Genomic DNA, 16,067 nt, shown 5'->3' with positions numbered 1-16,067 from the left:
CCACACGCACCCTGTGGCCTGGTATTTGTGTGAAGTGGGGGCTGAGTGAGCGGCCGTTGCCACATTTTTCAAATTTTTTCTCCAGGCCCTAAAGGTCTTTTTCTGTCCCAGCGCAGACAGACTGCGTCTTAGAAGCACAGGCCGTCATGCAGGAAGAATGCAGCCTCCTCAGTGTCAGAGTAACCCCGCTTTATCAAGCTTCTTGGCTAATTTAGTTTTTTTTTTTCAGATTTTTTTTTTTTAAAGAAAAGCAAAAATGGGGCTGAAGATCAAAGAAATAAAAAATATATTTATGGACATTTGAGTGGAGCTTTGAATTCTAAAAAATAAAAATAAAAAAATACAATAAAACCCATCTGGTTTTTAATGCTGGAAAAATGGCCAGCTGCTGTGTGAGAAGAAACCCCTCAAAAACCAGAAATGTAATTTATTTAGTTATTTTAGTTAATATGTTTAAATTTACCGTTTGTCTAAAATACATGACTATTGTTTTTGTTGGCAGAAGAAATGCTACTCATGATAAAATCAGTATATAGAAACTGGAGCTGATTACATTTCTTGTAGTCATATTAACAGCTGGAACTTATCTGTTGCATACAGTTTTTTTTTTTAATATGCTAGAATATAACCAGTCGAGAGGACTCACACATACGCATATTTAATGTGTGTATGACATGTCCATACATTGTATGTAACCACATATATGCAATGTATTGATTTCACTGCTAATTTAAATATTTTTTCCCACTTAATTGTTGTAGTGTTTGGACGTTTCGCAGATGGAAGTGAGCTTATTTTTAGGAATAGGTGCGGCAATTAATGGTTAGGTTATTTTTTCAGTTGTGGCCAGTTGCAACAGAAGAGATTTGGAGACAAAACGTATGAAATATTTTTCCTGAAGGCACTTTCACAAGGGTTTCATTTTGGACTGTGATGATTCAATACAAATAGCTTTTTTTTTTGTTGTAAAAGAAAAGGCAGAACACAAAAGCTTTTTATAATGAAAATTGCCTACATGCTGCTGCTTTCAAAGGAAGTGGCAGCCAGATGCTGCCAAGGAAAGTCACTTGATTAGCGGCTCATCTGCAGGTCTGACCATCTCTACACAAGTTGGTGTTTTGAAACTTTACTGCTCAGAAGCTTGCAGGTGCTTTACATGATGCCAAGACGGCGAGACATCAGCAATTACCTCAGCAAAATAAGTCACTGGCCATTAATCAGGATGGGGTTATAAGGAATTTCCAAAAATTTTAGTCTCATTCTTCTATGCTGAGGAATTCTTCACAACCGCCACTGACTGTGGCAACCAGTTGAACAATGATTACAAACACACCTGCAAATATACAACAGAACATCTGACAAACCTTGGTGTTATAATGGCCCTGTCAAAGGCCAGACATCAAAATGACTTAAAACATTATCGCAAAAACTTAAAGTTGTTTTTTTTTTTTTTTTTGAAGAAGAAGAAGAGTTACTGATTAATTGGGGTATTTTGGTTTTTTAATGCCATTTCTATTTTGCTTATATCTTTGTTTAAAAGATAATGTCTCAGTGGATATTGCTTTAGAAGTTTGTATGTTTAGGGTTTGATTTTTATAAATTTTTAGTCTGTTAAAGATGAGATCATTTTTTTTTGTGTCCTGCTGTCTTGAACCCTAAAATAAAATCCCAACACCCTTATTTTACCTGAAGATGCCATGATCCTGAAGGGTTTATAACCTAAGTGAGCTTACATACCTCCCTTTAATAACTGTGTCATTAACTATTAATGATAAGATCTTCTGATACTGCTTTTAGATGTAGTTAAGAAGGCAATATCATTTTAGATGGTTTGTAGTACCTTAAACTAAGGAAAAAGATATTCACATCTTATCTGAATCAGGGTAGTCTTGGTGCTTAAGTATCTGTTGTAGCTTAACTTTTTCTTTTTCTTTTTTGGAGTACACCAATAATGAAATGAATAAAGCACTTGATGGTCTTAGTCCTCGACGTGGCTGTCCTGGGTTCGACCCGTGGACCTTAGCCGCATGTCTTCTCCCTCGGTCTTAGCCTACTTTCATTAACGTCCACAGGTGCCTAACTAGAAAACTAGAAAAAGCTCTGAAAAAACAGATTTTTCACTCTTATTTTGTGAGACATTTGAGTCTAACTTATCTTGAGTTGCATCTTTCACAAGACCACAGTGTATGAGTGTATTTATATGACTTCTATTGAAGCCATTCTATATTTTTAGCCAGTGATTCATACTTTTACTAATAGACTGAGATCAGTGGTGTGCATCTGCTCTGGAATATCTGGTGATGTCATAAAAGTTAACGTAATCCTTGCCTAAACTCCCCCTAAGCCCCATCATTCTTTTCTCCTTTCATCTTGTCCTTCCTCCTCCTCTCTGTTGATCCTTGCTGTGCTCCTTGTCTCTCAATTTCCTCGTCTTTTCCTGCCTAATCTCTTACCCAGACTCCTCCGGACTGTCCTGACTCTTGATATTCTGTCCTTCAGCGCTTGGTTTTGGCCATCGCTGCGTCCTCCTCCTCTTCCTGCCATCAGCTGCGCTCCCGCTCCCTGTCTTTCTGTCTGTCTGTCTGTCTGTCTGTCCTCGTTAAACGAAAACAGGCGGTCAGACGCTGACAGGATGTGAGGTCAGCTGAGGAGAGGAAGTGAGGGTGCGTGGGCTGCACGGAAAAACAGAAGGGGAAAGGAAACAAGGGACAGAGGGGACAGAAGAGCGCGTGGAGAAACACCAGGAGGGGGTTCGGTTTCTGTCTCGGCCGTCGGCCTGAGCTCCTCGTGGTCGAAACTTTTTGTTAAACATTTTAACAGCTGGGACGAACAACCACAGCGAGTCGAAACCGTGAGCAACGAGGCAGAGCATCAGAATCGTGGTTTATTATTAGTTTCCAGAAATATTTGCGTCTCGTTCTTCTGTCACCAGCAGCGCCTGCGGGTTGGCCAACTTACATTCATCTTACTGAATTTTAGTGTTTTGTCTACAGTTGTAACAACCGCAGCTATCCGCACTTGTAAGTCCTTCAGTTTTGGCCTATTACAGCCTGGACAATTGCAGCCTCAAAACTGAAGGTCCTTCTTAACAAGGTCAAGTCAGGAGCTGGGAAACCAAAAGCAAGTTGCTAAGAAAAAAAAAAAAAGAAGGTTCTGTCATTACGAAGAGTGCCTTTCACATTTTGACAAAGAATGGAATGTGTTTTTATAAATATAGATGTATAACCTGTGGCTGTGCAATATGGCTTAAAAATAAAAACTGATTTTATCATATGAAATCTGATTCATTTATTTATTTTTCCTCCTATAATTTTACAAAAGTCAATGAATAAATTATTTTAAAAAGCTTATTATTTTACAAGCTGTAAAACAGGGTTGTCAAACTCATTTTGGTTTAGGGGCCGCATTCAGCTTAATCTGATCTCAAGAGGGCCACACGAGTAAACTCATTGCAAGATTAAATAGAACTAATAAAAGTGGACTTGTTATTGATTTCTATATTAAATGAATTTCACTTTTACACAATATATTATGAATAACCTCAGCGTTTTTAAGAAAAGTGTGTGCAATTTCAACAATACTTTTATTCAGTTAAACATTTAACTGATCTCAGTGATTGTAAAATGTTGAAAAACATTTATTCACATTTTTTGGAACATCAAAACACTGTCCTGCATGACAAAATACATCAAACAGATAAAAATTAAGAAATGACTTAAAATAAATATTCCACATCTGAAGCTCAGCGCTACCATCTGCTGATTAAAACACAGCGCCCCTCGTGGACAATATAGGAACTGCAGATTTTCAATTAAACGAAGTACATGTTTTTTTCAATAATTGTTTTATCATTCTCTTCTTTTTATCTCCTCTTTCTTTCACCTTTTCTTTTTTTTCTTCTTGTTCTTCCTTTCCTCTCCTACTTTCCCATTGTAGTGTCCATATCATTTGAGATAATCCCCGCATGAATCATAGTAAAACTATTCACTTTCATAAATCAAGCGGAGCACTATGGCAAAAGCCGTACTGCTCCACTTGTGAAAGTCAAATCTGATGAGCTCTTTTTGGCATTAAGACAACAATTCTTATTGCCACATTGCCAGACAGGACACTGAATTTTTTTGTTTGTTTGTTGAATAATGATAATGCATTTAGCCACCGGGCTGGACTAAATTGTTCGGCGGGCCGGAACCAGGGAAACCCTGCTATTGTAAACAATGAAAATATAACAGAATGTTTGCTGCTAGTGGTATTACACAATGAGTTAAGAACAGGCGTGACTTCACTTGTGTAACATCAAACTAAATAAAAAAGATAAGTAAATGAGTAAATTAAAGTGCCTCATATTATGGTTAAAAGACCCCTCCTCTTTACAATATTTTAACAGTATAATTTTCTAAACATATATTCAGCATGGCATGCTATTCTCTTCATGGAAGTCCAATAAGTCAGTTGGCAAAAAAAATCGAGATTTTCCAAAAATTAAATCTTAAAAAAAATTGTAAATTCAAATTAGTCGATTAAATTGATTCGCCGAGCCCTAATGCCATCCAATTTACTCCAGTACCCTTAAATAAAACCCAGTTTAAACAACTGCCTTTAGAAGTCACCCAATTAGTAAATGTGCCATTTAATCTCAGTATAAATTCAAACAAAAACCATAATACATGCTAAAAGGAATACATCAGACAGATTCAGGGACAGAACAGGGGTGGGAACGTGGATTTAGAGCTTTGTTTAATCCATCACTACAAAATGGTATATTTGGCGAAATGGAAAGGCTACAAATACTGGTTATGCGCTCCACAAATCTAGCTTTACAGTACAACTGGAAGAAAGTCATTGCTGAAAGAAAGCAATAAGAGTTCCCTTTAGCAGTTTTCCACAAGCCATTTAGGGGACAAAGAGAACACGTGTAAGGGGCTTTGGTGAAGAAGACTCCAGCAGCAGCTAAATAGAAGCTGATAGGAGTCAGCTGCAAGATTGAAGGTGCAATATACAGGGCTAATTCAGCAAGAAAACCCTGTGAGAGGCTGTTAACCTTTCAGAAGAACCATGACCCCAAAACCACAGCTAGAGCTACGATAAAATGCTCCAGATCCAATGCACATCCAAGAATGACCCACTCAAAGTCCAACTGAAAATCTGTGTTAAGACTTGAGAATGGATGCTTAAAGATGCACTCTATCCATCTGACTGACCCTCAATTAATTTGCAAGGAAGCATAAAAAGTTTAGTCTTTGGAAAGGAAAAATTAAAGACTAAAGGATGAAAGGGGGGTTATACATATATTTGACTCAGTTGGGAGCTCAATACGAATTCCCAGCATGCATTGCAGATTTTTGTTTCTAAAAGTACAGAAACCGAAATGCTCCTCCGTGGTAAAGGAGCGAACCAGGCCAGGTCATTCCTAGGGTTTAGAGTCGTGCACTGCTCATATTCCATAAAAAGACAAACGTTTTAACTTAGTTCAAGTGGATGAATGAGGGACTAAAGTCCATATATATATATATATATATATATATATATATATATATATATATATATATATATATATATATATATATATATATATATATATATCTATATATATATATGTGTATATATATATATATATATATATATGTGTATATATATATATATAAAAAGAGCACTAATGAGCCAGTGTGTCACGCAGTGAGGCAGAATGTACGCTTCACCTGTTGAACTCGTCCGGTGCTGCCAGACTCAACACACACATTTGCACGTGGTGGTTTAATTACGCTCCTCCTGTCGCCCATAACTGTTCTTCTGTAACCTGATGCCTACACACACACACACACACATGCACACGCACGGCCTCTTTTATTCTCTTGTTTTTAATTCCAGCACACGCTTACATGCAGGGAGGTCAAGTGAAGGTTGTGATTCCATGACATCATTGTTGCCATGAGTCATAAGTGAGCCCCCAGGCAAAGTAAGGCCTCTACTCACCCCCCTGTCAGAGTGGCTTAAACACATGCGCTCATACAGTTTCTCTGTCATCGCTTGCACTAAGTATGCAGTCATTAGAAACTCTGTTTATATGTATCAGGATGTCGTAAAATATGATCACTCGGGGTATTGCGGCATTTCAGTGTTTACTTAAAAAGACATGAGCCAAAATACCCCAGCATCACAAGAAACTCTAAAAGCTGGTACTAAAAGCTAGCTGTTACTCTAGTGTTTTCTCATTCGTATCTTTAAACATTCTTCAGTCAAATGTTGCAGACATATGTGTGTGTGTGTGTTTTAACTTTGGAATATCTTCCAGATTTATGAGTGGTAATAATTGTTGCTCGGCATAATGTTTGTGCTTTCTGTCATTTGTAACCCACAAGTGAGTGTTTCATCCTAGAAAGCCAACAACAAGGCTGCTCTCACTTGTTGATGGCCGCTTAATCAAGTGCAGTTTAATACCAGCTTCTCTCTGATCAGATGGCGAAAGTATGTCTCATCTGGCTGGAAAACCTCATGCTTCAGGGATCACACGGGGGAAAGACTTCCATCTGTGCACACGTATGCTTGTACTGGTACTTTAAGCAACCACGGGCTGTCTGTAAATTACCTTTACACGCGTGTCTGTGGCCCTGCTCTTTGGTGTATTTACCCCTGTCTCACTCTGGGGCTGTCAAGCACCCACACACACACACACACACACACACACACACACACACACACACACACACACACACATCAATTGAAAGTCATAAAATTAGAGTGACAGCCTAAAACTGCCCACCTTTGTGATAGTTTGATGCATTAAGAGGCACCAGACTTTTCCATTTTTTTAATAGTTGGACATAATAAATGAATTAAATGGCCCCATTCACACCTGCCGTTAACATGCCCAATGACTGATCGGCTTGTAAAAACGACCATTCACGCCATGCATTAAAATACTTCCTGAGGGATTTGTTAACATTTCCGAGCTTTACACAGAAGAAGAAAAAAACACATAACCATGCCACAGAGCTACCTATTCTAAATTAACATCACAGATACAATTAATCTGTTTTACTATGCTATCATTCAGACATTGACACGGTTAAGTATCATCTGAGTTGCCTTTTTTTTGTGGTCTTATTTATTAGTTGGGTAGCGTAACAGACACATTATGAGAGAGGGCAAGGAAAATCAATATTGTGGGACTTTGCAAAGCATGCAAAGATTGAGCCGCACGCTCACATGTAATTTTAATTCTCAATAAACACTGCATTCATGCCTGTATTTATTACTGTCAGGAGTCTAGGGATAGGCAGTTACTGTGGCGTCTCTGCATTTGGGGCTAGTGGTGCCAGCCACCACCAGATGTCGCTGTAGAGCTCTACGGTTGCAGTAATCAACGGACAGGATCGTTCTTTATAGAGTAATATTGTGTCTTTATATCTAAGTCTGCCAGAAAACTGACAACCTCAGTAGGCTAAATCCTCTTGAGGCGCTTTGATATTGGGGCCAGCCCATCAGCATTTGTTTAAATAATGAACATCTGAAATCGCAGCGTGCATACCCAACATGCTCTTAGTAGACCTCCGTGAGGCACAAATCCTCTGGCCCCAAGCTCAGATTATCCAATAATAAATATTGGAAATGCATACATTATGTTTACATTCTGCCTTACAGTGTGCAGCAATCTAGTGTTGGTTGTCCTTGCTAGCTCAGGGAAGGATCAATGGTTCTGTTCAATAAATGAACATTATGAGTGAGCCTTTATTTGTAACTTTGTGTATAAAAATGTAATTAAATTTAGCTGATATAAAATGGCATTTCTAGTGTGTTGGTTTATGGTAATTTATCTGTTTGATTTACAATTTACCAAAGTCAGGCTGTATGCATCACAAAAAAATGAGCTGCTGCTAACAGGTGTTTATTTTTTGTGCCCCACCTAACTTATCATGCCAGAGACGCCACTGGGCAGTTATCATAGTTTGGTTGTCAGGCAAAAATTCTGGGGATATGAACTGTGACTTATTGTGTTAACAATAGATTCTGATTGATAATGCCTCTAAAAACAAACTGTTTGATGGGGGTTATTCATTTTACGGTTTGAGCAATTCTTTCAAAGGTAACGTCCGTGAGATGGTGACATTAAACACGTTTTAAAATCTGATTGGTGGTGCACTACTAAATGTCAGTGAGGCATTCTTAGAAGAAATTCCTTTATTGTCCCACAGTGGGAAATTCGGGTGTGACAGTGGCAAAAAACACAGTTGCATAATAAATCAATAATGGGGGGGAAAACAGCTAATCTAATCAAAAGTTAGTTCTAAAGCAACAGAGAATGAACTTTAAAAGAAAGGCTAAAATAAAAGCAGAAAAATACAAGCAGTTATTTATAATATGATGACATGACATATTCAGGTAAACAAAAAAGAAATATCCAAGTTAAACAAAGGAAAGACAGCCGACAATTTATACAATGTGTATGTGAGAAAAAAAACACGATACGCATGATTTTAGAGCAACATCTTGGAGACACTAGGTGTACCTTAACATCTAAGGTGTGACTTTTATTGCTTTTGCAATAAGTAACGTGAAAGATCAAGATTTATGAACACATCATGGGTCCCCGCCATACTTAAACGAATCACTCAGAATGCATACCTGTGCCAGATGTAACAAAGGCTCTGCATTTGATGAACAGGGATTGTTTTGTGAAAAAGGCCGTGAATTTTCTCAAAGGGTAATTGCCCTCATTACGCCGCTGTTGTTGTGTTTTGATAGTTATGGAATGGAGTACTGCTATTGTCATTGAGTTTTGGGAGAACACAGTACAATAAAAAAAATTTTTAAGCATGCATCTAATTGCAATTATTACATCTAAATGCACAATACAGTAACAGAACCATCACGCAAGTCATTGTAGTTGTACTTCCACCACATTGTAGAGTACTTCAAATACTGCAAAATATAAACTTCACCTAAAAAGATTGTGGTGACGTCAGATGTTTTATAATCATTCCCATGTTCGGGAAGAACTGATTAAAAATGGTGCACGATAATGATTGGGTTAATGATCTCTGAGAAGAAATTACTTTAAAATGATGTTTTGTTTGCGCACACTGCAGAATATTAGCCACGGTGGGATTTTTTTGTTTTGTTTGTCCTTTTTGATGATTCCCGTGTTGTTCGTGCTGGATCAGGATCTGGTGACTAATGCTTCTCAGTCGAATCTTGGATAGTTTTGGTGTGTTTTCCAAGAGCTCTGTACGTCGCGACTTGAGGAGATGGGATACGAGCAAGCTGCAGAAAACGATGTGTTGTGTCACACACCATTTGTCAAAAGAGGTTTTGAAGAATTTGGGTCTGTAATTTAGGCACCTCCTTTTTGTTCAAAGGTTTAGTTTTAGATTTTGTAGTTTTAAGACACACAGTGTCTTTCAGAAGTATTGCATCCACATACTTCCATGCTTTGTTTTTCTGTCACTGAACAGCAAAGTCTGTAATGCACTGGCAACCTGTTGAGGGTGTACTCTGCCTCTTGCCCAATGAGAGATGACACCAACCCCCTATAGATGAGCAGGTATAGACATTAGATGGATGGCCCCATTAAAATATACCTAGCTATGGCTATCCGTCTAAACGGACAGGCAAGCAGAGCATTAATCAAAGAAGCAGAAAGAGGCTCCACTGTGGAGGAATTGCAGAGATCTTCTGCAAAGTTGGGAGAATCTATTGACAGCATATGCATTTCTCATTTACCTTCATCTTGCCTTTCTGGATTGGAGGCGAAAATTAACCCTTTGTTAAAATCAGGCTACAAGAAGCCCTGTTTTCACTTTGCCAGTAGCAAAACTAACACTATACATTGCCCTGAACACACCATCCCTACAATGAAACATGGTGGTGTCAGCATCATACTGTGGGAATGCGGTCCCTCAGTATGGACAGAGAAGGTTGAGTTTGAGCCGTTTTACAGACAGGGGGGGAAATGTAGATGAGCAAAGCTGCTGGAGATGAGCCCCATCAATTGCAGCAAAAGGTGGCCGTAAAACTACGAACTAATGCATCACAAACCTTTCTTGTTTTTTTTGTTTGTCTTTTGTAAAACTGTTTTGAAAACCATGCGTCCTCCTCCTTCCACTTCTTTTCTGAACTTTTATGCATCTGTCTATGACATTAAATTCCTATAAAAGACACTGGTCTCAAGGTTGTAACGTTGTAAAGTGAATGTTTAATGGGGTGTTAATACTTTTGCAAAAGACTGTATCATTAACAGACTGCGGCAAATTGCAAATCACTTCTACATCAAAAAAGCCGGACCTGTTTGAATCTGCTTTAACACGTGTTTTTTTTTTTTTTTGTTCTTTATTTGTTGAGTTTTAACAAGAAAGTTAAAATAAAGGTACTCTAGAGACTTCCTCTGTTTGCTGGACGTAGTCCTGAATAAACCCATAGCGATATATTTTAGTCACATTGCCTGTCCTTAATAAAGTGCTTGATGTAGCTTGTTTTTGGTAATTAATCTGTTGACTTCTCTCTGTCTCCTTAGATCATGATTCAGAGGGGAAACGTGTCCAAGACATGCTGTCTACAATCGACAAACCACAGGTTGGTATGAATACCTCCTTTAAAAAAACAAAAACAACTGCAGACTTGCGCGCACGGAAGCAGACATGCAACCACTTTCATCAATCACCTCTTGTCTGATGCAGTCATCAGTGGCACCAGCGCTAATGTCTTTTCAGCATGTGCATCTCTTCCCTGGGATGAACATGAAAACTAAAAGCTATACTGACAACATTAGCAGGGGTTGACTTGTAACATTTTCTGGCGCAGTGAACTGATAATTCAAGCTGTGCCAGCTGTGGCCACATGAGGGCAGCATCTCCCCATCCATGCAACTTGACTCATTGCGCCCTGATTTAGCTGGAAAACCCTGCAAAGCCCGTCAAGTGTCGGCTTCTTTGCTTGCCTCAGGGGGAGTGTGGATGAATGAGCTGATGTTGTGCAGCCATAGTTTGGTACAGAAAGAAACCTTCCCACTCTCTTTTCTTTTTTGAGAGAGTTTGAGCAGCAGCAGGCTGTGCAACTTGGACCATTTAACATGGGTAGTTCTGATGGGAGGGGGGTGATTATAAACCAGGAGAATAGATTTATGATATACAGTGATATTTAATAAAAAAGGGGTAATGGAGTGAACTAAGACATACTGTGATTGAGGATGCTGTTTACGGCACTGCTTATCCTCTGAGATGATGTAATCAATTGTGGGATTAATAATTAAGAGAATATTTTTTTCACTACATTACTTATGTAAGTAAACTTTCTTGGTTGCAATGCGTATGGGTAAACAATTAACACAGGCTGGCAGTAAAGCCTCTTTGTTACTTCAGTATGTGTATTTCAGAAAATATATACACCTGCTGCATATAATGCTCAAATTTCAAGGGAAGTGCATAGGTTAAAGTCATTTCCTACTAAACTCTAACCATTTACTATATATTTCCATCACACCTTCGTACAACAATTTGACAATACTTATCAGTAGTAATGCACTGAGAAAACCGATGCTGACCTTATTTGGTAAATTTTCAGTTTTAATAGCCTTGACATGGATTGGCTGGTTTGAACCCAAAAAAAAAATCTAAGCAGAATCGTGTTGTGCTCACAATATCGCCCAGTTTAGAGTAGAGGCCGTGACTCTGTGAAGTAGGCTCAAAATTGAGCTACCTTCAGTATAGCTGGGACTAACGAGGCTGAATGTGTTATGGGAAAGTTGCTCTTCGTATTGTTTAGAACTTTAAATTTCTGTCTGCTGGATCTAAAAAATTCAGCAGCGTTTTGGAAATCTCTCAGTCCAAGTAAGGATTCTACGTTCTGGTCTAGGTCCCACACAGCTATGGGTTTATAAATGCATGTTAAATTTGTGTTTAGCTAGAACTTCCTCTAAAAGCACCGGTTCTGTATTAAATACAACAAGCTGCCGAGTCACACAAAACCTAATTGGGTAATTACATTATCTATGCTGCAAGTTTTCACATTTTCTCAAAATTCAACTGGATCAACTTTGTTGACAGAAAGATGGGAAATTACCTGGAACTAGCTGATGCCTTTCTTTAGTCATCTAGAAAACTAAATTCTAACTGATGCTAAAACCCAGCAGAAAATGATAGTTTCAGAGCTGACAAGAGAAGAAAAAAAAAAAACAATATTGTTCCACAAAGGGGATGTTCGGGCATGACAGAGGCAAAAACACACAGAGTAATACACTAGATTAATAATGTTGTTTCTTATTGTCAACATGGTAAGATGTCTTATTGTATCAAAACAATTGTGCACAATTCTTTATCACTCCAAGTGACAAAATTTGTCAGTTGTGTGCGAATTATGTTTTCTGTAGTTTCTTTGAGTGTCCAGTGGATAGGAAGTGGGCGAACCTCTGTATGGTGCACATTGTAAGCACTCTGGGATAAGTGGGGAAAACGCCATGAGTAGCAAAATTTGCTGTAATCCGACTATAAATGAAAGAGGTTTTTCAGATTTTTAACAAATGTGAACTCTTTGACCCCATCTTAAAACCATGAAACGCATAGACTTGTCAAATTAGTAATAGTTTTACAGTATGCTGAATAGTGATTCTCTGAAACACAATTGAAGATCGGCGAAAACTTGTATTTGTCTGGAAAACCAAATACAGCATTTTCAGGCTTTTTCTTTTTTTGGTTTTAGGATCACGTCGATTGAGACGTGCAAAAAACCCAAAATTCCTTGATTGTGTTTTTTGATATTGTTTAAAGGTTCTTGAAAACATGGTTTGTGAAATGTTAAACTGAAAAGTTTGTACCGTGCCGATGATTTTTAACAAATGTCATATTTTTGTGTGACACCCAGGTGTCTAACGTCCAGGCGCGGGCTGCTCGGCTGTCCTGGGCCCCTCCAGCTGGACTGGTAAACAGGCACAGTAACGGCATGCCTGTCTCCTGCTCCTACGAGGTGTCTCTCTCAGACAAGGGGAAGGACGGAAAGTATCGCCTCATATACAGGTAGCAAAACTCATGTTGTGCTGAAGAAATACAGGAACATCTACCCATACATCAACCCTGCAGAAAGCATCTTGATGCGACTTTTTTTTTTCGCTTTGTGAATATTTCAGCGGGGAAGAATTGGAATATCATCTGAAGGACCTAAGGCCAGCGACGGACTACCACGTACGGTAAGGACTGCAGCTTTGCGTCAAAGATTGCCGTCTGCATGGAACAATCATGTCTGTGGAGGTTTTGTTTTTACGTTCAGCCTAAAGCTTCAGTTTGTGCCGGTCAATGAGATCTTGTGCTAAGGTTCGGTGGCGTCTGTCATTGTAGGGTCTCGGCGCTGTACAACTCGGTCCGAGGCTCGTGTTCAGAGGCCGGCTCGTTCACCACACACTGCAGCGCCCCCGATGTTCCGCTGGCCCCGAAACTTTCCTACCGCACAAAGACCAGCCTCAGTCTACAGTGGAGGGTAAGGCAGCGTGTCATTTCTACCAACATAAGAGCATTCAGACAGAAAAGTGCTCACACCCTCTCCGTGTATCACGTTTTGCCACTGGTAAAAGCTTAAATGTATTTTATTCTGATTTTAGGTAATACACCCACACATTGAAACAGTTTCAGGAAATCTTCCCATGTTTGCAGTTTCCCCTGCATGGACTGTGACTAACAGCTGTTGCCTGAGCCTCTTGGCTGCTTCCCTAATTAGCGCTTTTGTTGACCAGCATGTCAGTATAGGTGGATGGTCATGTCTTGGTAGAGTTTTATCCGTTGCATTGGATATTATTTAACAGTGTCAGAATAAAGGGAAATGAATATGCAATGCACACAACACCTGTCAGATGTTGTGTATTGGTTAAAAAAAAGGGGAAGGGGGGGGTCAAAATGGTAAATTTTCCCTCCCCTTGATAATTCTGCACTAAAGTGTGTTGATCTAGCTCATGAAACCCAGGGGAAATATGTTTAAGAGGTATAAATACGTTTAAATGATGTTACCATCTATGTCCACTAAACAGGGTCTCCACCTAATCTGGAAATGTATGGTATTTGATTTCAGTAATTTACTGGTCTGCATAAGGATAGAAAAACTAGATAACAGTATTTGTAATCAAATATGTGTATTTCCAGACTTTATTTCTTATCTAATTATCTGAAAGCTTTCTCCCTCCTCTCCTCCTTCCCTCTGGTCTTTGCTTCCTTGTATACTTCCTTCTTTCCCTCTTGTTGTTTCTAATGTCTTCCTTTCTTTCTTATCTATTTCCTCCTTCCCTTCATTCCTCGAGTCTTTCTATTCACAGCTTCCTACCTTTGTCATTCCTTTTGTCTGTTCTCCCTTTCTTCCTTCCTTGTGTCCTTCTTTCCCACCTCCTGTACGTTCTTTCCTTCCTGTTTTCTTGTGTCATTATTCCTTGTCTTGTTTCTGTCTTTCATCGTTCTTTTCTGTCCTTCTTTATGTCTTACCTCCATTCCTTTGTCTTTTCTTCCCCATGTAATTGAAACTATCCCTACTTCATTATGTTCTCCCATTCTCCTTGCGAGAATCCTTTATGTCCTTCCTTCCTTCCTTCCTTCCTTCCTCTTTTGTCGTTTCTCCTTGTTTTCCTCCTATCTTTGTTTCTTTCTTCCCTTGTGCTGTATGTCAGGTGGCCTTTCTTACCTCCTATCCTTGCATGTGTATTTTTCTTCCAGGTGTCACATTTCAAAACTGCCCCATGTAACAAAAAAAAAAAAAGTCATAAATTCACAGTGAACTTTATTATTTTAGATTTTAAAATGGATGTAAAGAAAAGACAATTCTGGAAAGTCTGGCCTTCTTAGGAGAAAAATGTGTTGGAACCCTGAGTAAATCAGACTGTTCTATAACGAGTCATTAAAAAAGGCAAAAAAATATATAATTTTCTCCGATAAGGTCAGCTCAATTTCTTTTTCTTTTCACTTTTAACTGTTTATGTTCAAGCTTGGTTTTATTAGCGCCCCTATAGCCTCTAATATCTACCTTTGCCTGTGTCTTCTTTGACCTCCCAATGCACATATAATTTTTACTCCCCTCACACTGTCACTGATAAAGTGTGGCATCAATCAAGCAGACAGGATATATGGTCAATCACTAAACCCCGGCAGGTATTCTGTGAGGCTGGTTGTCAGGCTCTTTCATCCTGGGATAAGCTCTCGATCTCTCTTTCCTCTTCCTCTCTTCGCCATCCACAGCCTCCAGGCGACAACGGATCCAAAATTACAAACTACCTGCTCGAGTGGGATGAGGTGAGTCTGTCCTCTACTATTACATTAATAAAAAGAAATGAACTTAAAAAAGGACAACTTGGCTTTAAGAGCATTGGCATGCAGCTGTTCAGACTGTAAAGCGATATCATTCAGTCGACACGCTATCTTGCTGGGTTCTTTTCCACATCTGTCTTTATTTTTTATTTTATATTATGTTTGTTTTTTTTCCTCTGCAGGGAAAGAAGAACAGTGTTTTCAGAGACTGTTACTTTGGGAACCAGAGACACTTTAAGCTGACACGGCTGCAGCCCGCCTGTGGCTACACGTTCAGATTGGCCGCAAATAACGACATCGGCACAAGGTACTCCACCCTGTCACTGAAAATACATGCTGTACCATAAATACATGGGCAACAATGTCTGCGTTCATGCATAAATAATCAGAGTAATATGGAGGACTAGGTATGCACTTGTTACCGGTATCAACATAAGATGTTAAAATTGCTTACATTTCCCCTCCCACTCAAATTTGCCTTTTTGTAAAAGGTTTCTGGTTGTAAAAAAAAAAACGATAATAGCCGTTGGGTGGAAACTAAAGCAGAGCCACTTATCACTCTGATTAAGATAAATATAAGTATATTATTTTGAATACATTTTACCATTAGTATAGTTAGAATGTAAAGGTTTTTTTTTATCCATAAGCACTATCACGAAGAACTAAAAACACTCTTCAGTTCAGCAGTTGTTACTGAGGGAAGAAGATTTAAAAAAAAAATTGTTTAGTATCATTGACTTGTTAAAATGATCCACAGACATGTAGCTATTTACAACAAAACAACATGTTTTGACATGTTTG

The 16,067-nt window shown here is 38.8% G+C and overlaps 1 protein-coding gene across 2 annotated transcripts in view; it reads left to right on the top strand.

Moving 5' to 3' along the window:
- The window catches only part of fndc3ba (fibronectin type III domain containing 3Ba), a 69,328-nt gene that overhangs the window by 18,701 nt on the left and 34,560 nt on the right, over positions 1-16,067 (top strand). For both annotated transcript variants that reach the window (XM_012875724.3, XM_036128578.1), the window contains exons 5-10: positions 10,511-10,569; positions 12,853-13,004; positions 13,115-13,174; positions 13,323-13,461; positions 15,198-15,251; positions 15,449-15,573. In XM_012875724.3, the coding sequence (XP_012731178.2) occupies positions 10,511-10,569; positions 12,853-13,004; positions 13,115-13,174; positions 13,323-13,461; positions 15,198-15,251; positions 15,449-15,573 (589 nt within the window). The remainder of the gene's footprint in view (positions 1-10,510; positions 10,570-12,852; positions 13,005-13,114; positions 13,175-13,322; positions 13,462-15,197; positions 15,252-15,448; positions 15,574-16,067) is intronic.

This window comes from Fundulus heteroclitus, unplaced genomic scaffold, assembly GCF_011125445.2.
Source record: "Fundulus heteroclitus isolate FHET01 unplaced genomic scaffold, MU-UCD_Fhet_4.1 scaffold_100, whole genome shotgun sequence".
Taxonomy (NCBI): Eukaryota; Metazoa; Chordata; class Actinopteri; order Cyprinodontiformes; family Fundulidae; genus Fundulus; species Fundulus heteroclitus.
Note: the sequence above shows the minus strand (reverse complement) of the source record. Positions and strands in the feature narration are given on the sequence as shown.